This window comes from Oryza sativa, chromosome 3 (assembly GCF_034140825.1).
Source record: "Oryza sativa Japonica Group chromosome 3, ASM3414082v1".
NCBI lineage: Eukaryota > Viridiplantae > Streptophyta > Magnoliopsida > Poales > Poaceae > Oryza > Oryza sativa.
This window is the reverse complement of record NC_089037.1, coordinates 28,882,171-28,909,062: the sequence shown is the minus strand read 5'-3', so window position 1 is coordinate 28,909,062 and position 26,892 is coordinate 28,882,171. Positions and strand designations below refer to the sequence as shown.

The 26,892-nt window shown below is 41.9% G+C and overlaps 5 protein-coding genes across 5 annotated transcripts; 3 read left to right on the top strand and 2 right to left on the bottom strand.

The window, feature by feature from the left end:
• Nucleotides 1-252: 252 nt before the first annotated feature.
• Nucleotides 253-5,884, bottom strand: LOC4333814 (pescadillo homolog). The gene is made up of 14 exons (NM_001418504.1): nt 5,791-5,884; nt 5,609-5,694; nt 5,164-5,292; nt 4,327-4,446; nt 4,120-4,245; nt 3,819-3,903; nt 3,604-3,714; nt 2,944-3,037; nt 2,524-2,804; nt 2,305-2,412; nt 1,968-2,089; nt 1,217-1,427; nt 876-1,103; nt 253-661 (listed from the first exon to the last, which is right to left on the bottom strand). The coding sequence occupies exons 1-14, from the start codon at nt 5,812-5,814 to the stop codon at nt 572-574; spliced, it is 1,815 nt and encodes a 604-aa protein (NP_001405433.1). The 5' UTR covers nt 5,815-5,884; the 3' UTR covers nt 253-571.
• A 2,789-nt stretch (nt 5,885-8,673) lies between these two features.
• On the top strand, nt 8,674-12,076 carry LOC4333813 (uncharacterized). The gene is made up of 15 exons (XM_015774573.3): nt 8,674-8,977; nt 9,110-9,218; nt 9,345-9,409; nt 9,513-9,551; nt 9,678-9,774; nt 9,871-9,967; nt 10,076-10,142; nt 10,227-10,303; nt 10,468-10,546; nt 10,617-10,696; nt 10,777-10,861; nt 10,976-11,044; nt 11,132-11,199; nt 11,293-11,341; nt 11,551-12,076. Exons 1-15 carry the CDS (start codon nt 8,765-8,767, stop codon nt 12,037-12,039), a joined length of 1,683 nt encoding a protein of 560 aa, XP_015630059.1. The 5' UTR covers nt 8,674-8,764; the 3' UTR covers nt 12,040-12,076.
• A 374-nt stretch (nt 12,077-12,450) lies between these two features.
• On the top strand, nt 12,451-13,410 carry LOC4333812 (oleosin 18 kDa-like). Its single transcript, NM_001418503.1, has one exon. It carries the CDS (start codon nt 12,520-12,522, stop codon nt 13,036-13,038), a length of 519 nt encoding a protein of 172 aa, NP_001405432.1. The 5' UTR covers nt 12,451-12,519; the 3' UTR covers nt 13,039-13,410.
• Nucleotides 13,411-16,437: 3,027 nt separating this feature from the next.
• Nucleotides 16,438-20,298, top strand: LOC4333811 (alkaline ceramidase). Its single transcript, XM_015777302.2, has 3 exons — nt 16,438-16,549; nt 17,345-17,703; nt 19,414-20,298. Exons 2-3 carry the CDS (start codon nt 17,447-17,449, stop codon nt 19,928-19,930), a joined length of 774 nt encoding a protein of 257 aa, XP_015632788.1. The 5' UTR covers nt 16,438-16,549; nt 17,345-17,446; the 3' UTR covers nt 19,931-20,298.
• A 2,785-nt stretch (nt 20,299-23,083) lies between these two features.
• LOC4333810 (zinc finger CCCH domain-containing protein 24-like) lies at nt 23,084-26,688 on the bottom strand. Its single transcript, NM_001418502.1, has 2 exons — nt 26,270-26,688; nt 23,084-25,974 (listed from the first exon to the last, which is right to left on the bottom strand). Exon 2 carries the CDS (start codon nt 25,949-25,951, stop codon nt 23,702-23,704), a length of 2,250 nt encoding a protein of 749 aa, NP_001405431.1. The 5' UTR covers nt 25,952-25,974; nt 26,270-26,688; the 3' UTR covers nt 23,084-23,701.
• Nucleotides 26,689-26,892: the final 204 nt, after the last annotated feature.

Below are 26,892 nucleotides of genomic sequence, written 5' to 3'. Positions count from 1 at the left end.
AAATTCGTCATATCGCCCGGGCTCGCATTTCAAACAATGACTTTCAGAACGCGTGGTTTGCTTATTTGCGTTGTACTTTGGGAGCAACAGTTTGAACACAGATTTAAATTTCTCGTTTAAATGTGAATCGCGCTGCTTGTAAATTTTCTTAATTTTGATTTGCTTTCATTCTAGCCGTTAAATTTCTGGAGCTAAGATCGCCATCTACTCATCATGTTGCATTTTGCAGCATCACCAACCGGCCAACAGATATCAGGCCCTAAACTCCTGATTAAGAATTATGTAGCTAGATGAGCACTTGAGCAGCAACCGCGTCAAAATTTGGAAGAGTAATAGCTACTAATCATCAGGGAACACACTTTGGACACTAGGTAAATAGCTCAAAATTTTCTACTGAGGTATCTGGGCATATTCTTAAAGCCCATGTAAAACACCTAAACATCAAAATGGAGCTGCTTATCATGCATAAGAATACGTAGGTGTGCAGATCATGGCAGCAACTCCACAGAAGCAGCGACCGATGAACAATTTGTCAAAACAGATACAGCATGGAGCAAATGAAGTTCGAGCCTCAGCGACCTTTGGCCGAAGCACTGGAATCAGCATTCTTTTTCCTTTTCTTCAGCAAGTTCACCTTGTCCTTTTTCCTTTCCTGGTTAATCTGTAGTTGCAAAGGGTAACAGATTAGTTTAGCTCAAAGCCACTTAAATTTACGCTGAAACAGGGAAATGCTTGTGGCATCTACAAGGCATATGTTATAAAATTTGGCAATGTGGCTAAAATTTCAATGGATGACATGGCTGCAACAATGAACGGATGTGAAACAGCAAGCAAGCAGAAAGTGACAAATACATGCAAGGCATAAGAGCGCAGACCTCAATTGCTTGAAGAAGGCCTCTCTGCTTGCGAGACATAAGGGTCTTGGAAATGTCAGCAGCATCCTTCTCGGCTTGTTTATGAGAGTCCTCCATATGATCGTCAGCTTCTTTAGTATCACTTTTGTCCACAACATCTGGTTGGTTATCTGCCGTCCTATTTGAGAAGGTCTTTCCTTCGTATTCCATCCTCAGCTCATCGTGGTACTGCTTCTCTAGCATCTCCAACTTTAGAAGAGAAAAAGGCAAAATGAGACAACAGAGAATGCTTTCTGTACAAGAAGCAAATAAGATGACAGCAGAAAGGACTAATGTTTTGTACTACATGGTGTTGAATTTACCTTCCTCTTCTTGTCAGCAATTTCATTAGACTCTGATCGATCAATAATTGCCTCTACCAGTGAATTTTCCATATCTTCGTCCCCTAAACTTGGCAGAGGCAACACCTGGCTTTGAGCAGCAGCTTGCAGCCTCTTAATGGTCTCTGCATACTCAGGAATGTAACCCTCTGCATCATTGTCCACAAAGGGAGATAAATGTGGTGGAGGCACCCTGAGACCAAAAAAAAAAGGAATATTGATGGCAAAAATTAGGACAAACATAAGTATAAAAAATTAGATCAACTTTTATGCATCTTTATAGTTCATTTTTGCAAACTGTGCAAGTACAGACAGTAAAAAAAGGCTGTCAATTTAACTAAATGTTAAATTATACATGAACTATATTTCAGTAAAGTTGTTTCCACCTAAGAACCATCAATATGTGCAACCAAAATGTGAAAACAGCATGCGACAAATTAAGGTATTGCAGTACAGTGATTTTTAATTAAGTTGGAAGTGGGACAAACATTGGGCTCTCAACTACAGGAGTGCAAATATTATATAATCAGCACTTAACAACTATTAAAGGGATATCTCCATATGATGTTAACAGCAAGCAATTGTCATTAGTGAAGGCTGCCCCCAACTAAGGTTGGAAATAAACACAAATATCCACCCACAAATTTTAGCAAACATATGTAGAAGCAACACACAAGGCCACACAAATAATCAATAAAAATTACATATATAATACATGTGCCATGAGGTATACCTCCCGACAATATAACCTTCTGTCGGCAATATGATGCGAGCATTCACGCAATCATATATCCACTGTGGTTGAACATACTCCCTAGAGAGGAAAACGTGGCTTTGGGTCGGTCTATCAACAATCTGCAAAATAATGAGTGATATCAGTAATCTGCAAAATACCGTAACTACAAGATAAAACTACATTAGAGATAAATTGGAAACAAATGGCTGAGCTAATTGTTATATATGATTATTTGATATTTAAACAGTATTTTATATTTAACAAAAGGGTAACAATAATTTTATCCATCAATTTGGGCAACCTCTGGTGTAATCTTACAGAAAGATAAATATACCTGATGAGTGATGTCTTCATCTGTCTCATCAAAAGGAGCTCCTTCTCCTTCCCATGAAACGGTACCACCAAATGCTGGAATGATAAATAAGAGAGATTCCCTAGGCACCTGAAAGTGGAAAACAAGACAGATAATAAGATAAGTATATTGAAGATGATCTAATTGAACAAACATACCCCCAGGGATATCCCCAGGGTACATAAGTTTCCACTGGCCTACCTCACGACTTAGGTAGAACTTCAGGTTTTTGAATAAACTCCTGCATTCTTTGGCATCAGCGTCGTCTGCATCAGCAGCAGTAGATTCTTGTACAAGATGCATCAGCGCTCCAGGTTCATTAGTTGGGAGCTGGTGTTGAAGTTGTGCCAATCTGAGTTCAGACTCATCTGTTTTTGAGCTCTCTTTATTGTCTTCACCCTCTTTGTCTTCAATTAGTCCAGCAGGTTCTGAATTTCCAGGTACTCTTCCAGAAGACATGTACCGGCACAACGCATAGAGCTCTAATAGGAGAAAAACAGTGTTGTCAACCAAAAAGATCCCGAAAAAGAAGAAATTAAAAAATAAAGGGAAATTATTAGCTATTTGAGAAGGATAAAACGTAGGTTCACCAACAAAACTACAATAAGCACCAACACTTACCAGAAGCTAAAGCTTCCAAACGAGGATCCAGAACAGGAGGATAATTTACATTTATCGAATGGTAAAGCTTGAAGTTTATAAATCCCAGAAGTGTCTGCAGGTAGTATAGAACAGTCAAAAAATTGAAAGAACCATTGTACCAAACACTGTTGAGATCGGCATTTTTTTTATATATACTAAGTGATCAATCTTGAAAAGTTATTGCTAGGTATCGTAACATTATATCTGAACATTTTCAGCATGATCATAGGTCTGTCAGGTGTACATGGTTATAGCCAGACTGCAACATAATTTATTTACAATAGTCATATCTTCCATGCAACAGAATATTAAATATTAAACAGAGATTCCAAAACAAAACAAGCATATATGGCTTCAGACCTACAATTGAAACAATAGCAGCAATCATAGAAGATTGTAGCCTGCAAATTCTTGCAAGACAGAACACACAAGAGCCAAGATTGTTGCACTCAAAGAAATGTGCTTGCATTTACCCCCATGATATTTCCTTTTATTTTACCGCGTGCAATCGCATTTTATTGTGGATCAAATTTTCGTAACAGTTCCAGTACTATTTGGATAGAAGTGGTGCTATATTGCTGAATAAAGCAGGAAATACATAGTAATTAGGAAATTAGGACAGATCATCGTCATTGTCACCTCATAGAATTCCAAAAAGGTAAGCATCACATTGAAGTCAACGTCATCAGTTAAAACTTGCTGAAGAGCATGTGGAGTTAGCCAGGTGATCTTTTGACCTTGAACTTCAGCCTGCAAAAAGTAGTTATATTATATAAATATATATACTATAGCATGCACAGTTACAGTGATTTTAAAGGCAAGGACTGCAAGTAGACATAACTACACAAGCTTACTTGATAATATATGCCCTTGACGGATATAAATGTCTTTCGCAGGGAATGAGTTCGAGATATATATGCTTGCCATTCATGGCTCAACCTACAAAGTACAAACATGTCCCCCAAATTAATAAAAGGTATTAGCAACGCCAAACAAAGTCAGGTACAGCAATTCATTATAGCAGCAATAAAGATGGGGCAAATGTCATAGACTTGTAGCATGATGAACAAATGAACTAGGAAACTACAAGAGCCCCTTGGCTGGGAGTGTTGTGTGTGAATTTGAGGGAGGGGATTCATTTACAACAGAGCATACCTGCGGCAATTATGAATCCGCTGAACTTGCACACGTTCACCTTCAACAGCAGGCAACGCAGCAAAAAGATGCACCATTGTTAGGCAATCATCCAAGTCACGAAGAGCATCAACAAAAGTTGGATATCTGTAAAGCAAAAATATGGGGATGATTTATAGAAACAAATACGGTATGGATGTCATCAGCAAATCACTTTAAACCTGGTACCTTTCAAGAATAAGCCTGTCAAGTTTGTAAGTTGGTGGTCGGTTCAATAATCTGTCTGCAAGATCTTTATTTTTCTTAGCAAACGCCTTTTTGACCTTCTTCCTGTGGACCTTGATTTCTCTGAAGTCAAACAACAATGAAATGTCATTAAGAGTGGAGACATCACAAACCAAGAATAGCATGGTCTTATAACTCACACTTTTTAATGCAAAGACAACATGCACCACACTGTATCAACTAAAGTTCTAATGAAACTCTAGATTATATATAAAGCATGAATTATGATTCCCTTGTCAACGATCAAGTAATTGTGAGCAACTAGTCTATCTGCCATTCTGCCAACCATCAAAATATCATTGATGAAGCACCGAGGAGAATAATTCACATGGCCTAGCTAATGGCTCTCTGAAAACCTACATTATAATTATTTCCTCAATTGTATTCAGTAATAAAATACAAGTTTCTATCTTGCTTGCCATTTTCTCCGCTGCATAAACTGTGACAGAAACAAATTGCACAATTGCAGCAAACAAATCAAATAACAAGAACACAACACAAACCGATCACTAGCACAATTAAGATATTTTCATATTGCCTATCTCAGTGGCCTAATAACAAATAAGAAAATTGAAAGCATTGTTATCTCATTAAAAATTAAATATGTCTGCAGCTAAATTTTGTGATAGTGATACATTATATGCCCTTAATTGCACAGAGAAATGTGCAATCAACCAAAAAGGCATGCAATTCAAATGCTCAGTGAGTGAATACTGAATACTTCTGTAGCCGCCAAAAAAAAACACAGATGGTAGACCTTTTGCAAGAAAACTTAAGTACCTAAACTTCTCAATCAAGGGATCATGGGCCAGGAAGGCAATATCCTTCATGTGGTAGTAGGTCTTGTGGTTCCCTTCCACCTTCTTCTTTGGATCCCGGGGAAAGACGCCCTTGAGAATGCATAGCTTCCTGCAACGGATTGCAAAATTTTAAGCAGTCAGAAAAAAAAAATCCTACATCGCTTGCAGTATAAAAGCTATACGTAACGCAGAGAATAGTGAAGGTAATCCTAATGGCCAATAGGCGTATCGAACAAATTAATTAGCTTAATGGAGTGTACAGCTTAAAGCTTCAGCGTAAAATGTGTAAAATTTCCCAGACAGCTTTGTTAGCTCCAACAAAACCAATAAAAATAGCCACAACTACACTCGTTAATAGCTCCAAAATGACCCAACATATCATTAGTCAGTACTCAGTAGTAGCAGCTGGGAGATTAGAGGATGACCTGAAGGTTGCGAGGCTAATCTGCAGGTACTTCACCGCCTTGGTCCTGGTGATGTACTTCGCCGCGTTCCCCTCCTTCTTCTTGCCCTAGAGCATCCACGAAAGCAGCGGTGAGAGGCTCCGCGTACAACAAGGAGAGGGGTATTCGGGGGGAGGAGGCGGGAGGAAGACGGGGTGAATTACCGCAGGCCGGTAGTGCTTCGGCATGGCGGCGGCGGCGGCGGCGGCGTGGCTCCTCGGGGAAGGGGAGCGGGGGAAAGGAGAGGCCGAAGAGGGGAGGTGGGTTTTTAGGGTTTTGGTTTATATTGCGGCGGATGGCTTTGGGGCCTTGGGTTGGGCTGAAAGGCTGGAACCCGGCGCGGCGCTCACTGAGAAGAGGTGAAGACTGGAGACTTGGGAGGTGGGAGCCGGCCTGTCAGCGTCTGCTTAACGCTTAGTACATATTCTTCTCGTAAAAGGGGATTGTTCAGTCGATTTTAGAGAGAGATGTACTCCCTCCGTCTCTATAAAAAAACAGACACGCTAAAAAAGTTACGACAGTTTTTCCCTTAAAAATATATCGGTTTGTGGTGCATTGAATTGACGTTAAGATTAGTGCTAAAATAATAGTATGCTAAGGCCGGGAGTTCAGCATAGCAAACATCTTTTCTTGAAAAAAAAAGAGACACTTCTCATATATTTATACAAATTTACATAGTAGTTACATCCCACTTACACACCACTTACATATATAATTTTAGAATTTACATATGTAATTTTAGGACTTACATATGTAATTTTGAGACTTACATTGTAAATACACTAAAATTTCATATGCAATTTTAGGGACTTATAATGTAAACACATACCGACTATTTTTTCATGAAAAATATGGCGCCATAAATATAGCTACTCTCAAAAAAAAAAACCTATAACTATATGTAACATCCTACCTCCGTCCCAAAATGTAAGCATATAGAATCTGGACACATATGTGTCCAGATTGCTATATTTTGGGGCGGATGGAGTATTCTAGTATGAATATATGCATACCTTTGTCTATATTCATTGTACTGGAATATGGCAGATCTAATTCTAAGTTTATTTTTGTGGGACAAAGATAGTAAGAGTTTGTATCACTATTTTGCAGGTAACGTGGAGTAGATTTTCGGTCATTCAGAAGTACATTTTCTCTAAGCTTGTAGATTTCGGTCATCTAACTCTTTTATACCATGAAGGTGACGTGATATACCAACAAGATCAGTGTACTTTAATACCATATCGCCGTTTTCTTGAATTTGCCCTTGAAGTAATCCTTACATGAGCTTTTTAAAACCATATATGCATATTTTTGTCTATCTCGAACCGCTAGTAACAACTAGAAACCAAATTACGATAATATAGTCACTGCTTTAACCAGTTGCTACTTGTTTGTTGCAACGAATGAACCAGTCACATTATGCGGGCAACTCTGTAACGAGCAACTAACAACCCCATAAGAAACAAACACAAACACCTCCTTGTTCGAGTAATAGACTGCTTTGTTATCTCCGAAATTACGTGAGAAAAAGAACCTCGGATTTATTCTATGTTATAGTTTTTTTACTCGGAGTTATCAAGCTCCGACCAGTAATATATTATATACGATCTAGTATCAATAATTAACAATAAAAAACCATAAACTGGGCATATTCGGCTGCAAGGTACAGCGTTGCCTTGCAGCCAAACCGCGGCATATTCTTTGTTTGTTGTATGGTGTAACAGATGGCTAGTTATATAGTAGCACTGTACTTGGCAGCCGAACAAGTGTTGGTCGACCAACTTCTGTTGGTCAAAACCAACAAGTGTTTATAGACCGAGGAGTCACCACAGCAAAGAATGGCTTACGTCAAAATACGTACTCTATCCGGATGTTTTTAATACATGACGTCATTGACTTTTAGTTTTATATTTGATCATCTGTCGTATTCAATATATTTCAAATAGGATAAAATACAAAGTCATGAATATAATACACAATACATCTAATAACAAAATAATCACAAAAAAAAAACGATAACACAGTTTTTTTAGAAACATGGTATGAACGCAGCACTCACGACATTCACCCACTCACTCGTATGAGCACCTTCTAAACGTTGGACGACATATATTGAGATTAACCAAGTCACCACAAACGTTTTTACCATCGATGATAAAAAAAAGCAATATATATTTCAATAATACGAATCTCATATGTACACCAAAAAAAATGGTGTCATAAAAAAACTGAAGAAGGTACATCTTTTTACATGCTATCTACTCAAGAAGGTACATCTTTTTGACATGCTATTTACTCCCTCTGTTTTCAGGTCATAAGTCAAACTGTTTCAAATTTAACTAAATTTATAGACAAAATAGTAATATTTACTATAGGTGTGTTTAGTTCACGCTAAAATTGGAAGTTTGGTTGAAATTAGAACGATGTGATGGAAAAGTTGGAAGTTTGTGTATGTAGAAAAGTTTTGATATGATGGAAAAGTTGGAAGTTTAAAGAAAAAGTTTGAAACTAAACCCAGCCTATACTAAATTAGTTTCATCAAATCAATAATTAAATATATTTTCATAATAAATTTGTCTTGTGTTGAAAATTTTACTATTACTTTTTTTCTACAAACTTAATTAACTTTAAAGTAGTTTAACTTTTTCTAAAGTTAAAATGTCTTATAACCTGAAACGGAGGGAGTAGTACATTTGTATTCAAGGTAATACAATACGAAGGTAATATTAAAAGGTTTGAAAATGATAAAGAAAAGAAGGGGGAAAAAAGGTTTCTCTTGGGTTGGACAAGGCCTTATCAAACCCGGCCTGAACTATACTACCGCACAACACACAAAACGTCGACGACTAATGACGTCATCATCCGGGACCCCACCTGCCAGCGAGCTAACTAAAAATCCAAGGAAGCAAAACGAAACCGCGCGCCGCCAACCTTTTCGCGGCTTCACTTTGTTTTTCTTTTGTCTTCGTTTTTTTCCCGCGGCGCGATTACGAAAAGAGCTCTTCCCGCCGGCGCCACCGCCCGCCGACCAAAACTCCTCCATAAACCCCTCTCTCCCCGCCATTCCCCACCTCTCTCTCCCCTCCCCTCCCCTCCCTTCGCGCCTCCTCATCCGCCTCTCTCTCTCCTCCCCCTCCGATGGCGACGCGGCCGCGGTCCTCCCCGTCGTTCTTCGGCGGCCTCCGGGCACGCGAGCTCGGCGGCGGCAGGGTGCCACTGCCACGCGCCTCCGCGGCGCGGCTCCCCTACCTCGCGGACCTCTCCTCCTACCCCGGCGGCCGCGGGAGCGGGGTCATCGCCGTCGAGCACGCCGGCGACCCCGCCATACCTTTCGCCATCTCCTTCTGCAAGGTGAGCGAGCCTGGGATCTTTTGTCCCCCCTTCGTTTTCATGCGTTTTTTTTCCCGATTCCGACATCGAAAGGGTTAAGATTTGATGGGAACTGATTGTTCGATGAACCCTCGCATTTTTTTTTCATTTCAGGCGGAGCAGATCTCTCACCTTCTGGCGGTAGCTGATGAGGACGGGTATGTTGGCATCTACGACACCCGCCGGCGCCTCCCATCCAGCTCATCGTCATTGGGGAAATCAGGTTCGATTGGATCCCCCCTCTTTGATCTAGTTTTCGCACTGTTCGATTCAGTTCGTGGATGTCTGGGGCCACGCACTGGGTGTCATGTTCGATTCGTTCCGGTCTGAAACCGTGACATTCTCGCAGCTGAAACGAAGATGTCCGATTGGGTTGCCCACAACAATGCCATCTTTGATGTGTGCTGGATCAAGGTAACACCTGTTACTCTCAATCATTGAAACATGTTAGAGTTAGTGGTATAAAAGCCAATCCTCACTCACTTGTATCATCTTCTTTTTGGCGTTGTTTATTTAGGACGGTTCCCAATTACTGACTGCATCAGGCGATCAGACTGTAAGTATCGCAATAAGATCATTTTTCAGAAGTAGAATAGAATTGTTTGTTTGTTCTGCATTACAATTCATATTAATGTGATGGTGGACTGCCTTTTGATCATTGGGATTGTTTGTTCTGTATCAGGTGAAAATATGGTCTGTGGAAAACAAGAAATGCCTTGGTGTTCTGTCAGGGCACACCGGGAGTGTGAAGTCGCTGTCATGCCATTCTTCAAACCCAGGTTGGTGTTATGTTGGGAAACAAAAAATCAATTCTTCGTATATTTGTGCCTGTAAAATTTGCCAGGAACTTGTATTCAAGAACTTATTCACTGCAGAGCTCATTGTTACTGGATCAAGGGATGGTTCTTTTGCTCTTTGGGATCTAAGAATCGACCCAAAAACCCCTAATGGTCACCGTGAAGCTTGTCTCATGTATGTTGCCTTGGCTGTTGCAATCTAAATTTCCCCTTTCAACTACAGTGATACAGAAATAACAAATTACTATATTTATAACTCTGTTTGGAATGTGACACATGCTAGGTCTTCCCTTGTTGTCAAACAAGCACACAGTCCCACACAAAGAAATCGAACAAGGTCTAGAGCAAAGGTATTGAATTTGCATGGATTTGCTATTGCTGGGTATGATCATACATCCTACTGTGGTCAACTTGCTGACGCTGGTAATTTTTAGGCTGCTTCGACGAGTATCACATCTGTTCTTTATTTGAAGGATGATATCTCCATTGCTACTTCTGGGGCTGCAGACAAGTATGTCATTCCCCATTCATTTCATTCTTATAGTTCAAAAGGCATGATGTGTTGTCTGTGGTATTACATTTGAATACGAACATGATCACTTTGAATACAATTTACCTCATTTTTGTGTAACTCTGTCCAAATATTAATGTTCCACTTTCAATAATGTCTGCCAGCATTGTGAAGATATGGGATACGCGAAATATCAAATTGTCTCTCTCCAACAGAAGCTCTCAAGCAGCAATGCAACCTTTGGTAAGCAGCTAACAATCACTACGCAATATGTTTGTAGCCCAATTTCAAGACTTACCGATCATTTGTGCAGGAGGGTGTGAAACATGGGATCTCTTGCTTGTCTCAAGACTCGTATGGTGCCTATATTGCTGCGTCATGCATGGATAACAGGTATAACCGCAATCAACCACACTGCCTCAGACTTAATATGCCATTTGTGAAGGCTGCCTTTGACTTTATAAGCCTTTCAGGATCTATTTGTACAGTGCTCTTCATATGGATAAAGGCCCAATTAAGGCTTACACTGGCAGCAAAATTGAATCTTTTTTTGTCAAGGTCAGTGAGTGAACAAGCTGAGTTGATTTCCATTTTTCAAACCGCATGCCTGCTTGTTCTTAGGTAGTTTTATCTGCTATGTTTTATAACACCTGATATGTTGGTCAAATGCAGTCTGCTATCAGCCCTGATGGAACTCACATTCTTGGTGGTTCGAGTGATGGCAACGTGTACTTATGGCAGGTAGTTGTTGGATCATGTTATCATTTCGCACACGCATTAGCTGCTCTTTTACTTTCTATTCATGCCACTACTTTTTCACTGACATAGGTGGATCAGCCTGAAAGAGGTCCTATAATTTTGGAAGGCCATGAAGGTGAAGCTACTTCAGTTGACTGGTATGTTCTACATACAATTGTAGTTTTTTTTTGTGTAAATCTTATCAACCATCCAATGTTCAGATTTCAGTACGATTTTTTCACAATTTTCAGGTGTGCATCAGAGGTCGGGAAGATCGCAACGTCATCTGACGATTCCAAGGTGAGTATGTGATTAACCTTGCAAATTTTGTTCATTCAACTTTCATGAATCTTATGAGAATGAGATCCTTTTCTTTTTCTATTACACACCTACATGTTGCAAGCGAATTTAAATGCCTGTTTTGGTATGTAGAAAGGGGAGCTGCTGATATTCAGTATTTTTTTTAAGAAAACCACTGATAACAACACTTTATGATGTGTATCTATCAGGTTCGCGTATGGAATACTGAGAGAAGGGTGTTCCCAAACACAAGTTCCCCAACGGTCATCCGCAAGAGAATAACCGCACCAAACACTGGAAGCCGGTCTGCTAGCCATGAGCTAGCTACTACCTCAAGAGATGTAGGAGTAGCAGCCTGCACCAGTGCAGATGGTGAATTGCCAACTGGTTCACGCTCTCCCCTTCAGCCCAGAGTACTGGAGTTTGGCACACCGGAGTCAGCGAAGAAGAGAGCCTTTAGGTTGTTTCAGGAGGACTCATTGGACATAAGGAAAAGCCCAGAGGCTCAAATGAACAGCCCTTCTTCGGTTCTAAGCCCCCCACATTCACTGAAGAGGAGAACAATTCGGGACTACTTTGCTAGTAGCTCATCTTGTGAGCACACCAAGCATGTCCATGACCTTGCACTCTTGGCTCACTCGTCAACTGTGAAGAACCTCAAAAATGCTCAATATAGCTACAGGTGCCTGAAAAAATAACTTTAAAGTTTTGAACATCGATTTCACTAAACAACAATTATTATCTCCCTCTGAAATGTTGCTACCTAAGATGATAGTTTAGAACTCTAGAATCATTGTCGGCGGAGAAAGTAAATTATTTTCCCCAAATTTCCAGCTATGAAAAAACCCTCACCAAACACCATCAAACAAGAGTTCACCAAACCGCCCATGCGGCCATGCTGTCACGCAACGCACCGCATTGCCTGATGGCCGCTCGATGCATGCATGCTTCCCCGTGCACATATCCGACAGACGCGCCGTGTCAGCGAGCTCCTCGACCGACCTGTGTAGCCCATGCAAGCATCCACCCCCTCCACGTACACCCCCTCCTCCTCCCTACGTGTCACCGCTCTCTCCACCTATATATGCCCACCTGGCCCCTCTCCTCCCATCTCCACTTCACCCGATCGCTTCTTCTTCTTCTTCTTCGTTGCATTCATCTTGCTAGCTAGCTTAGCAATGGCGGATCGCGACCGCGCCGGGCAGTACTACCAGCAGCAGAGAGGGCAGGTGGGGGAGACGGTGAAGGGGATCCTGCCGGAGAAGGCGCCGTCGGCGTCGCAGGCGCTGACGGTGGCGACGCTGTTCCCGCTGGGTGGGCTGCTGCTCGTGCTGTCCGGGCTGGCGCTGGCGGCGTCCGTGGTGGGGCTCGCCGTCGCCACGCCGGTGTTCCTGATCTTCAGCCCGGTGCTCGTCCCGGCCGCGCTGCTCATCGGGCTCGCCGTCGCCGGCTTCCTCACCTCCGGCGCGCTGGGCCTCGGCGGGCTGTCGTCGCTCACCTTCCTCGCCAACACGGCGCGCCAGGCGTTCCAGCGCACGCCCGACTACGTCGAGCAGGCGCGGCGCAGGATGGCCGAGGCCGCCGCGCACGCCGGCCACAAGACGGCGCAGGCCGGCCACGCCATCCAGGGCAGGGCCGACCAGGCCGGCACCGGCGCCGGCGCCGGCGGTGGCGCCGGCACCAAGACATCCTCGTAAGCACGCGCCGCGCGCGCGAGTGGCTCGCGTCGCGTACGGGCTGGGTTTAGCCTGCTGGGTTTCGCTTCGCTTCGTAGTAGTCTCGCCCCCGACCGACCGAGTCAAGAGTGTGTCCCGAACGTGACCGTGCCTACGTGTCGTGTGATCCTAAAGTCTAATGTTGTACCAGCTGCTGCGTACTACTGCTACTAGGTAAGATCGATGTAGTTTTCGATTTAGAGTTGTGAATGATAATAAGCGAGGTCGGGGGGAGCAAGCGATCTGGGGAGTTTGTGCTTGATTTGAGTTGATGATGAACATATGTATGCATTCCGTGTTCCTCTGTAAGAAAAGAATTGGTGAATGAACCCATGTCTCTTTGCTCAAATGTCAGTACTTGAATGCTACATTACAGCCTAGCAATCTGCTGATTGCCGTTTTATTATCTCCAAAATGGCTTCCCAGATTAGTACATGTTCTCTCTGAAAACAGTTGAACGTTTTTCACAGCGAATGCAAACGAATCTGTCTAATGACATATTGTAAAGCCATTTTGTTTAGGACACATGGCCGCCTACTCGTCACGTGGACATTTTCAACGAGTGATGTGTCTTGGTTAGGCCACGTCGGCCTGATTGTCGGCCGTCGTGAGTGCTGACCGTTCTAGGCTAGCTATTGTTGAGGAAGTTGGGCTTTGTCCCATAAAGGCCAGCCCAAAACAATTAGGAGGTTAAAGAACTGGAATAAGTTGGTGTTTGAATCTCCTAATCTCCTAATGGTGTTTCACGCATAATAAGATGGTAATGCGTGAGAATAAGATTGGTGTTTGAATCTCCTAAAGTGTTTCACGCAAAACGAGATGGTAATAATATATGATTAATTGTGTTTTGATTATTACCATCTAAGTCATCTAAGTTTTCGCACGAAACGTACCAAGTTTTCGCACGAAACGTACCGTTTAACAGTTTGTGTTTCACGCAAAACAAGATGATAATAATGTATGATTAATTGAGTTTTGATTATTACCATCTAAGTTTTCGCACGAAACGTACCGTTTAGCAGTTTGTTTTCGCACAGAACGTACCGTATACAATTTGAAATACGTACTATTTTTATCCAAAAATTTATTCAACTTTTGTTTAGAAAAAAGAAAAGAACAGGGCCTCATCTTACTTGAATAGTTATAGGAGGTTAAAGAACTTGAATACGAACCTGTCTCCTTCGTTTTACTTTCTCCTCCTTTATATATTGTGTCTTCATTCTATTTTATACATCGTGTCTTCGTTTTACCCTGTTCTCTTTATATATTGTGTCTTCATTTTTCTCTATACCTACATAACCTTTCGAACTACTATACATAGTAGAGGGTTATCTTTCACTCTGCTCTCTTATATATTGTGTCTTCATTTTACTCTATACTCACGTAATCTTCTGAACTACTATACATAGTAGAGGGGTTATCTTCAGTCTCTATTTTACTGTCACCATATCTTGTGTCTCCATTTCACTCTGTTCTCCTCATATCTTGTATCTTTATTTTTCTACTTATGTGTTACGTAATATCTATAACTTTATCAAAAGTTATCAAGGTGTACACTAGCAACTATCTTTTTTAGGATGTACATGTCAATAAAATAATAATTTTATAACTAATAATGGGAAAAACTTTCCATTTATACCCGAATGACCGCGATGCACCTAGGCTAGCCAGAGTTGTTGGTGGTTCAAGCAGCTACGAATACCCTAGTGGTAACCATATATCTTCAATCCAATTCGCCCGAAAAATGACGGTTGAGAAGGCGAAGTAGTATACTGTAGTATATATTCTCGGTCTAATTCATATTTTTCTTTAAGATAATAGAATATCTCACATTTTCATTAAACAATAAAAATGAAATATCCGGCCTCTGCAATAAGGATACACACAAACCATAAAGAAAACAATCATAAAAAGGGAAATAAATAGACATCGTGAATATACCATGTTGTGCTCCCGCATTTTGCACAGCTAGAATATTGACATGTACGCTAGCTGAACTTGATTAGTCGCTACCAAGTACCAATTGACACGGTATTTAACTATATTGATTATACTCCACAGTATTGAACTCTATTGCTATAGGCGAAATGTCTTCCACTTCTTTTGCCTGGTAAAGTGAGGTGCTCTTTATAAAAACATCTCAGCAATAAACTAGTATGTCTACATGGGTATATATAGCTCTCTAATTCATTGTCTCGTTTTTCTCTATAGACTATCTCTAGATTAATAGATAATTTTGCTCTCTCTCTTCATTTAATCTTTTTCAAGTAGAAAAATATGTTGACATAAAACTCTTATAAAGAGTTTTTAAATAACTATTGGGGTGCCCTAACGTTGTTCAAGCCCTCGGGCCGGCGGCCGGCACATACTACCAAGCAGGGTCTGCTGGCCCTTTGGTCGATCCGACATTGGAATTCGTTATTGTACCATTATTAGAAAAAGAACTACCATTGGAATGTAATTGTTGTAATTTTTTTTAAAAAAGTAACAAATTTATAAATGCCCCTTTAATCAACAGAGGTATCCAGCTAATAAGCTTCTCGTATGTTCCGAACGGCCACATTACAGTTGCTCTAGCGGCAAGTGGATGACAGGCAATTAAAGAAAAAAAAAAGATCTTCAGATGTCGATGTGAGAATCACATTCTCTTTTCTCATCCGCCACCCAGTTCCCCGTCTGTTTGGCAAAATCAGGCAACTAGAGAGTCCTCCTCTCCCTGGTATATGCACGCGCCCGCGTTCGTGCCGACGCGTGTGAAACGGCCGAGGTCGTGACAGCAGCGGCGCGTGTTGTTTTTTCAAGTGACGGAAAAACTGACGATGTCCCGCGCCACCGGCCACCGCGCAAAGAGCGGGCGAGGGCCCCACACCAAAAATTCCATCACACCAAATATACACATACATGAGACATTAAATATGGATAAAAAACCAATGGATAAAAAACCAATTATACAGTTTGCATGTAAATTACGAGACGAATCTTTTAAACCTAATTACGCCATAATTTGATAATATAGTGCTACAATAAACATATGCTAATAACGGATTAATTAGACTTAATATATTCGTCTTTTAATATATTCATCTCACAGTTTATAGTTTATAGACAGAATATATAATTTATTTTATTATTAGTCTATTTAATACTTTAAATGTATTTTCATATATGTTAAAATATTTTTTTTCCAAACAACTAAACACGGCCACACACACCCCCTCCAACACGGGCCCCACCAACTTGGGGCCCCACGATCCAGTGGCTGACACGCGGGGTCGTGGGCCACGTCAATTCGAAGTAGAGAAAGCAAAAAAAGAAAAAAAAAAGGGAAAGCGAAACGAACGAAAGCCCAACAGATCCATCGACCGAGGAGAAGGCGAGAGCGAGCCGAGCCGAGAGCGCAACAAAAGGAAAGCAGGGAAACCTCGCCGTCCTCTCTCTCCATCCATGCCCTAGCACGCGCCGCGCAGCCTACGAGCGGGAGCCACACCTCGAGGTAACCACCACCACCATCGCCACCCTCCTCCTCCTCCTCCTCCTCTTCTCCCCTCGATCCCGTCCGATCAAAACCCTAGCACCCTCCGCGCGGCGCTGGCGGCGGCGGCGGCCGATCCGTACGGTTGCGGCGCCCGCGTCGGTGGGAGGGCGATCTGAATTCTGGGTCGGCGAGTCGGGCGGTTTTTGCGTGTGTGGTGTGTTGTGTTGGTAGGGAGGGGATCGTCCGGTGCCGTGATCGTTGGGTTTGCTCGTTCCGCTGTGGGGAGGGCGTCTTTTGGTTTGACCATCGGCGGCGCGGGGCGGGGTGCGTGTACAGATCTGTTCGGAAGTGCGTGGGAGGTGGGGGGATTGGGAATCGCGGCCGGATTTTGCTGGTATTTTGGAGGAGTTGTGATGGGATCTGTATGTGCGGGCAGATTCAGTTGTAAAGGCTGCCGTTGAGTTTCATTTCATAGGTTGTTTTTTTTTTCCTTTTGTGGGGATTGTTAGGTGTTATTCCAAGCCGTTAAGTGATCTGTTTGTGCTTTTTGGGTTTGGGGTTGGTCATTGGCGATGTTGACTTGGGTTAGGCCTCTGAAAGAGCGCGGTTATATTGTTGCGATACATTATGAACTATTATGCTGTTGCGATACAGGATGAACCACGTTTCTATTGTTAGACGAATTGTCCCGATGAACCCCTGTTCATCTCTAAATGGCTGCCATGTCTTTAATACACTGAAAATGCCTTCAGAAGCTTTGAACACAGCTTAGATTTACTACTACTGGTGTTGCCTGACATATCATTTTTACAGGTCTTCATCTGTTGCACTCATGATTTAGCACCAGCTGAAGTGACCTCTGAGACTGCGCGGTGACGTAGCCTGTTGCTAGGATAAAAATCTCAGTAGTTAAGCATGGCGGATTCTATGGTGTCAAGTTTCTGGGGGCCTGTTACTTCAACAACTGAGCTCTGCGAGGAAAATTATGCACACTCGTCATATATTGCAGAATTCTACAATACTGTTTCTAATGTTCCATGTGTTCTTCTGGCACTTGTTGGACTTGTGAATGCTCTTCGCCAAGGTTTTGAGAAACGATTCAGTGTCCTGCACATATCCAATATGATACTTGCTATCGGCAGTATGATCTTCCATGCCACCTTACAGCACGTGTAAGTTTTTCTCCCCCTAAACTCATCAGTATTGATATTGCAATAACATCACTGACCTTCAATGCTATTAATGGTGCTGCTCTCCAAGAATACTATTTTTTCTCTTATGTGCTTCAATATGATGGAACAATATGTTACATTTGTGTGTTAACATGCAAGCCATTTGATGAAAACACCATGACCTTTTTTTGTTATTTTCTATGGTTTTGCACATAAACATTATGGTTAACTTTGGTGCTATATGTTTCCTATAAAAAAATATTCATTTGCATAGGGCCCTTTTTTCCCTACTTCTAGTCGTTTTGTATAGAGAACTTAACAAAAATGAGTGATGTCCTTTTCTTGTAAGAACAAATTTGGCATCAAGTTATGGGGATCAGATAACTCTTGATTTGCCCCTTTACCAAGGGCATATTCTTTTGTACCCTTTGTTATTTTTTTTGTCTACAGTGGGCATTTGTTAACTTCTCAAAGGATTTAGCTCTTGTTCAATGACCATTAGCAACTAAGTGAACAGATTAAGATTTTTGGGCTAACTAATTCCGCAGAGGCTAATGGCTGATTAATCACCACATAATATATGCATTCTGATTAATAACCTATGTAAACTTGTACACTTCCAGATTAGAAAGTTAAAAACATGAGGTCTATTGGCCACTATAATATTATTGAAATTGGCAACACCTTGTTTATTATTCGACACTTTTGAAGCTGTGCACTTGAACACCGAACTTGTAACACTAACATGTTTCACATTATTAACGTTATATGAAAATTAATTCATTACTCTATAAAAAAGGAATACTTCTATAATATGAAAAAAATATTTATATCCACCAGGGTCATATCTGGGATTGTGAAAGGTCAAATGCTTAACTAAAAGTGAATGGATCAGCAGAGGGAGTACGTATTAATAACTTAATGTATTGTGTTTTTCATAAATATTACTTAGGAGGCTTGCTTTTCCTTTAGATAACAAGTCAATGTGGTGCTCCTTGAGCCAGTAAATATGGAATCTGTTTCATGTTTAGAAGAAAGAGTAAGACTGTGGATTGCACTCTGCTAGTAAGAATCCTATGATATAAATTTATCCTTTTGATTTACAGCATAAGCATACCCTAGTTACTGTTGCTTAAAAATTTGAACGGTTAGTACTCAACGACTCACTGCACAAATTGTGCCACAAATTGTCCAGTTATTGCACATGATAACAGTTAGCTTCCAATGCCTCATGCTTCTATGTGTCAGTGTATCTTAAAGTAGCATTGTTCTGTAATACGACTGCGGACTGCCACATTTTGGTTCTTTGACATATTGAATACCATGAAATCCACTTGATATTTTGCAACTGTTTGTTATGCAAATCTTTTGCAGAAGTAATTCCCACAGTTCTGTTTTAGTTATCTGTGGCGATCCAGTTTATATGCCTTAGTGTCAAATAAAGCACATTCCTTTTAGTTGCCATTTTGCAGATTAGAGGATTGCGGGCTGTAAATCATCTCCCAATAAATTAGGTCAGCCATTTATTGATGTGCTGCCAATTGCATCACATTGTTAGCTTGCTCAAAAGCTATAGCCTATTTTATACCAGCAACATGTAGCCCTTTTGACTAATTGGGGGCAGCTAGTATTCATCTTCTAATTCCAGCATGTTTCCTTAGTATGCACAATATGCAGTGCTAATTCTTTTGGTCATGTATTGTTTTCCAGTTTACAGCAGAGCGATGAGACTCCAATGGTGTGGGAGATTCTCCTATATCTTTATGTACTTTATTCACCAGACTGGCATTACCGGAGCACTATGCCTACTTTCCTTTTCCTATACGGTGCTGCTTTTGCAGTAGTCCATTTCCTGGTGCGATTCCAAGTGGTATTCAAGTTGCATTACGTTGGCCTCTGTCTCCTATGCATCCCACGGATGTACAAGTACTACATACAAACTAAAGACATGGCTGCCAAGCGTCTAGCAAAGCTGTGGGTTCTTACGTTGAGCTTGGCGACTCTTTGCTGGCTATTTGATCGAATGTTCTGTAAGAAGCTTTCACATTGGTACGTCAACCCACAAGGGCACGCATGGTGGCATATTCTCATGGGATTTAACTCATACTTTGCAAACACATTCTTAATGTTTTGCCGAGCTCAACAGCGTGGGTGGGAGCCCAAAATTACCCACCTTTTCGGGTTCTTGCCTTATGTCAAGATTCAGAAACCCCAAAAGAGGGAATGAGTTCTCTATTTGTCAGTGCTGTTCTCCAGGACCTTAAAGCCAACGCCCTCATGTGCTTAGACAAGAAGCAGAGGCATTTTTTTTGTATATGGGCTTCCAAGTGATTACGGACTACAGTGTTATGATGCCTCACTAGATTTTGTTAACTTTTAACTAACGCCTGTTTTGTACCATACTTAATTGTTGCTCAGAGATTAGTTGGAGTGTTGTCTCATAGTTTTGGTCATTATTTTTTGTTTCTCTACATTTGATTTTCCGTTCTAATAGGACTGAATTTTATTTGTTTTTTGTTTGTCTTGAATGTTGTCGAACAGTTTTAGTCAAGTTACTGCTTCATATGGCCATAGATTGATCTTCTGATGGTTCAATTAATTCTTTTTCTGCTGTTGTGATTTTTGCTCGACTTGAAAGCTATGATTATGTACAATTCGATTTATGTACGTTCATTTAACAGCAACTATACGTGCTTCTTGCAGAAGCACTGTTATCCGTTTCTGGTGGTAATCAATATTTACCATTACTTCCAATTTAACATTGGTCTGCCTCGAGATGGGTGTTGATACTCGTGTGGTAGCCCATGCTATAGGGTTTTTGTGATGTTGGGCAGGTATGGGGTTCTTTTGTGGCGCTGGTAATCTGAATGGGCATCCATACTACGACTGACGAAAAATTAAGAAATGCGACATATGGTGATATGTAGAATGCGCGCTGGTAATCTGAATGGGCATCCATACTACGACTGACGAAAAATTAAGAAATGCGACAGTACCGTTATGCTGATTGTTTCCTTGCATTTTATTAGGGTGTGGCTAATGGGCGATCGATCCCCACGCCCCCTATACACACCTCTCCTTCCTTACTCCTCCCCTTTTTCTCTTCCTACTACACTATAAATTAAAAAAAAATAAAAAAATAAAGTTGGAAAAAATTATGTATAGATATACTATATATAAAAAATATTTGAATTCAAATTTAAATTTGAATCGGGTATAAAAACTTTTGGCTTATAAACTTTGGGTGAATAAACTTTGGGTGTATAAACTTTAGATGTATAGAAATACTATATATATAAAATATTTGAATTCAAATTCAAATTTGAATCAGATATAATTCAAATTTGAATCGGGCATGTAAACTTTTGAGTTATAAACTTTAGGTCTATAAACTTTAGGTGTATAAACTTTAGATGCATAAAAATATTATATATAGAAAATATTTGAATTCAAATTCAAATTTGAAACGGGTATGTAAACTTTTGACTTATAAACTTTAGGTGTATAAACTTTAGATGTATAGAAATACTATATATAAAAAGATTTGAATTCAAATTTAAATTTGAATGTATAGAAATACTATATATAAAAAAATTTGAATTTAAATTCAAATTTGAATCGGGTATATAAACTTTTGACGTATAAACTTTGGGTCTCTAAACTTTAGATGTATAAATTTGAGGTGTATAAACTTTAGGTACATAAATTTACTAAATAGGAAAGTAATGCGATGCTAAAAAAAGGAAACCAGGTGGAGGGAGGGGGAGACCCGATCCGATCGCCCCTGGCGGCCCCTGGCGATCAATCGCCCAATAGGAGTTTCGATTTTATTATGGATCGTTTAGCTGACCACATGGAGATCATCAGAAACTTCGTGCAGTATATTTGTAGGTTGAGCTTATTTAAAGCTAGCACTAGTATTTATATGGACGTGACTAGACAGCTAGTGGTAGCTGGTTTGTCTAAATCAGCTACCACTCCATATATAAGAGACCCTATCCACCTATACTTCAAATAAAATTTTCTCTTAAACTACTTATCCAATCTACGATCCGATTACACCATTGTGTTCGTAACAATTAAATCTTTATAACAAGATCTCACATGATTATATTTTGATGAAAAATTATAAATTACTTTTATAATATATCTAAATTACTTTTAGATTTCACTGAATTACTTCTTCGACATATAAAAGTAAATTCAATAAAGCTTAAAAGTAATTTATATATATTATAGAAGTAACTTATAACAAAAGGAAAGTAACTTTAATTTATGCCTTTTTTTTCATTGGACGTGACTACACAACTAGTGGTAGCTGGTTTATACTCCATCTAGTGTTTCCTTTCAACTTGAAAAATGCAATAGTATGTTTCCGTTTTGTTTTAAGATACTTTTATAATATATGTAAATTACTTTTAGACTTTATTGAATTTACTTTTATATGTCTAAGAAGTAACTTAGTCAAATCTAAAAGTAACTTATATATATTATAAAAGTAACTTATGTATATATCAAAAATAATTTACAAATATAAATATTTTTTCATCGTAATATAATCATGTAAGATCTTGTTGTGAAAATTTAATTGTAACAAACACAATGGTGTAATTGGATTGTAGATCGGATAAGTAATTTGAGAGAAAAAAATATAAGAAGGAAGAAAAAGACATGCATGTCTAAGAGGAAAAACAAGCATGCACGTCAGCACGTGTAGCAGTCCTTCTGGTTAACGCTAAACCGAGAAGCTTCTCGGTTTAGATTTTTCCTATTTATATATATTGTTCTTACAAAAAAAAATACACTAAATTTGCCATCAATCCTACGTGTTCTGAACTTCTATGAGGGGAAAAAAAAGAGAGCAGACATGGAAACTAAAATATCCTATCTTTCGAAAATCGAAGTCCATACCATTTCCTAAATTAATGACTTTATAGAAACCATGTTTCTGTTAGAAGGATGTATTAAAGAATACAAGGAATCATGCCACTGATACGCGTCCACAAAATACTGGTAAGAATTCGAATCAAGATCTGTGGGATAAACAAGGATAAGATTCCAATCTCACAGCAGCACCGCCTAATATTCGCCGCATCATCCAATCTCACGCTCACAATTGTCAAAATACTCAAATAGAAATAGAAATGCTCAACAACTGAACACCACCATGTACATCCACTAGGCCACTAACACTAACTAGATTGTGGTGCGACGTCACGCGCGTGCGCAGGTTAAGCCACCTGCCACCTACCTTAGCACACCATGCAGCCTAGTTTCTGCTGAGTGGCTGCTGACTTTGCTGAGTGCTGAGCAGACAGCAGCTGCCACTAACCATTTGCCTCAGTATTCATCTCAAGAACACATTTATCAAAAGCACAGGTGGAAACAATTCTGATGAGCGAGATTTGCGATTGCAAAACAATAGCAATGTAAGTTCAATGACAATATTACATTATTACAAATCCAAGGATTATACAGGCCTCAAGATCTGACCAAAACAAGGCCATAGTATGATCCTCGACAAATGGTGAAAGGGAGAAAAAGAATACTTTGGGACTTGATATACCACTATAGCATGCCTGGTAACCAACCTTATACCCATCAGTACATCAAGTATCAATATCATAATAAACAAAATAAACACCGCTAAGGTAAAGAAAAGAATTCCGAAACACCAAACGAGTCTTCTTTTTTAACGGGGTTAATTAACAAAACAGGGAAATATTTTTGACCGATGAATTGAAGCTGCCGGGGTGCGATTCTACCTGGGTCGGTCTTGAAACGACCCCAATCAAGGTACTTCAATCTTTCAACCTACTGGAACCTCAATAATGTATATGATTTACCTCAATAAAGTAAAGAAAACCAATCTCTGAATCACCACCATCAGCTATCCATCCTTTTGCTTGCTGACCATCTTAATGAACAGGAAAAAAATTACTCCAAATTCATTAACTAAGAATAATAACTCCTTGCACTTTCCAGGCTCATTCAGCGCTTATGTTGCTAGACTACCAATATGCTGATCAAGCTGCATCTGTTCAAGCAATGCTCCAATAACAGCAGCTTGGTCATGCCCATCCAGCGGGGCATTCAGACTAGGACCTTCACCGTTGCTTACACTGGGAGGCATCAGTGGTGAAGGTCCAACAGAGTTTATGGATTCAGCAGTAGTGACTTGCTTCTCTGGTGGAGATTCCTTAACCAGTGTGTGTACCCAAGAGAGATCTGGATCATCACCACCAGATCTCAGCTCAAACGATGATGACCGGCGAAGCTTGCCCAATTCTTCACCATTAACACCCCAGTCAGGTGTCCCTGAAGGTGATCCCCACTTTGACCATGATGAGCTTAGAGGGGAGCCAACAACACCTGATGCTCTTGCAGCACTCGGCCCAAGATCACGAGAACTGAGACTTCTCATTGTCTGCTGTTGCTTCTCACGCTGAGCAAGAGCAGCAGCAAGATGAGAGTTCATAGGGGACCCAGATTCAACACATCGAGGAGACATGCGGCCAGGGGAGGATATACCAAGTGATGCTTGCAACAGAGATGAGTGTGAAGGCAACTGCTGGTTGTCCACAGACTTCGGGGAGAAGACTGTGTTGATTGGTGAAAGAAGTGCCTGCTGCTGTTGCTGGAACTGATTAAGGAAAGCAGCCTTGTGAGATGGTGAAAACATACCACCCTGATCAGCATTACTATACCTCGGGGAAGAGACCATCTCAGCAGAGAAGAGATCATCCAAGTTTGACGGATTTAGGGACTTGGTCCGAGACGTGTGGTTTCCTGTTGATGAACCAATACGTGAATAGCACAAATCATTTATAAGCTGTGAATCAATATCCTGCATCAGGGAGTAATCATCAGCAGGCATATCCCTTGCACTAAGTGAGGTACGGAGCCGGCTCGACTGAAGGCTGCTGCCTGGAAGGTGTAGTGTCGGAACATTTGGCTGCTGCCAGCCCAATGAAGGGGGCATCCCATTGCCTGAAGGGGACATTGGTGGTGTAAATGGGGACATGACTGCTGAAACTGATGATGGAGAACCAGGCATCAAGCCCATTGCTGCAGCCATCTCCATTGTAGCTGTTGCCGAGGCTCTTGGGGATGGTACTGCAGATCCAGTGGAAACATATAGTGGTCGGAGCTCATCAGTTGTATGCGCAAAGAAACAGACACGGCGATTACAGCTTGTGCCATCCTTGCAAAGGCGAGTACGGTACTGTGCTGGATGGAGCCAACACTCGAACACGCCATGAGCATATTCACACATGTCACCACGCCGGCAAACTCCCTTTCTAAAGTCGGGGCATGGCACACAGCTGTAGTGATACTTGCGAGGGTCCCGACGCCGTGCGTTCTCCCCTGGGTGAACAAACGGGCACTCAGTCCAATCATGTGAGTACGCCCGCGAGCATGGCCTGATCTTAAATGAGTACATGCGGAACTCATCGGAAGCATAGATGCTGTTCTTGATATCGGGAAGGGACGGATCCACTGGATATTCTTTCTTTTCCGATGTCACAACCCTTGGAAGATCTGCAAACTTTGTCGTCATCATCACAGCAGCTGATGGAGATCGTGCATCTTCTGCTGTAGGGGATGATACAGGTGACAACATAGAGTTTGCGGCCCTTGTCACCACCCGGAGAACGCCATGCCCAGCCTTTGGGCATCCAAGAAGATCTTGGAGGGCAATCTTGGCGTCAAACATCTTTGGAGGAACAGAGATCACATCAGCTGGACGATATCCGGAAGCATCCGTGGCATCAGCATCAGCCCCAGCAGCAAGCAGCAGCTTGACGGCCTCCACACAAGACGGCGAGCCACCAGACGCCGCACAGTGGAGGGCGGTGGTGCCGTCGGAGCCACAGCGGCGATTGACATCGACGGACGGGAGGGACAGCAGCAGGCGAAGCACCGCGAGGCTGCCATAGGTGGCCGCGACCATCAGCGGCGTGCGGTGCTCGAGGACCTTGCGGCGGCCGTACCAGAGGCCCGCCTCGTCCGCGGCGGCGGGCGGGGCGCGCTCCAGCGCGCGGCGCAGGCCCTCCGCGTCGTCGTCCGCGGCGAGCTCGAGGAGCCCCGCGAAGGCGTCGTCCGTGTCGACGGTGAGGGTTTTCGCCATCTCGGCGACGGCGGCCGCCGCGGCGGCACTCTTCTTGGTCGCGGCCGCCAGCGCCACCGCCGCGCCGACTCCGTCGACGCCGGCCGCGGCGGACGCGGAGATCGGCGTGCCGTTCATCGGGGCTTGTCGGATCGGAAGAACTGAAGCCATCAGCAAAAACATCAGTCAAGAAACCAGTCAAGGGAGTCCAAAAACAGCACAAGAAATGGACTAGAAACCAACCGAATCGGATGCACATAACCAGAACCGACGCTACAAAAATGGAAGCGTAAACACGCAAACAAATCCCCCCAAAACCCCACCAAAAATCTCCTCCCCAAAACCCCAAATCTTCCCCTTAGATCATGAGACCTCCACCGAGCCAAGAAACGCAAAGCAAAAAAAACACCACCCGCTAGATCGGAGGGAGCAGAAAAGGGAAAGCCCCAAACTGACCTTAATAACCTCGCAGCAGCAGCAGCAGCTCGCGATGCGGCAAACCATCTCACCACGCCAGCATCGACCGAATCGGCCCGAAGATCTCCGCAGCCCCCATGGCGAGGCAAATCGGGGGGGGGGGGGGGGGAGAAAGCACCAAAGATCCCGCTATAAAAACAAATAAAAGAATCCCACAAACCTCCCAACCAAGAACGGCGCGCGCCTCTCGCTTGCCGAGGCGTTCGGGGGAGAAGGCAAAGACCGCGCGCCCTGATCTAGCCTGCTTCTCGCGATTGCTGGGGGAGGAGAAGCATGGGGCGCGGAAGCGAGAGAGAGCGAGAGGGGGTGGGGGAAGAAGGGGGGCAGTAAAAAAAGGGGAAAGTGATGAGAGAGAAAGCGAGTGGTGGGTGTGGAGACTTTCGGAGTTCCCGCAGTACGCACTCTCTTTCTCCCTCTATCTCTATCCGCAGCAATTATAACCGGCGGGTGTGGGACTGTGGTTAAACAGGGAGTGAAAAAACAAAAAACGGGTTAACAGTGCTAGGCACATAGAATATCCTTAATTAATTAATTAATTAGTTAGTTACCAAAGTTTTTCTAGTATGAGTACTAGAAATATGAAGAAAGTTTGGTAGTAGTAC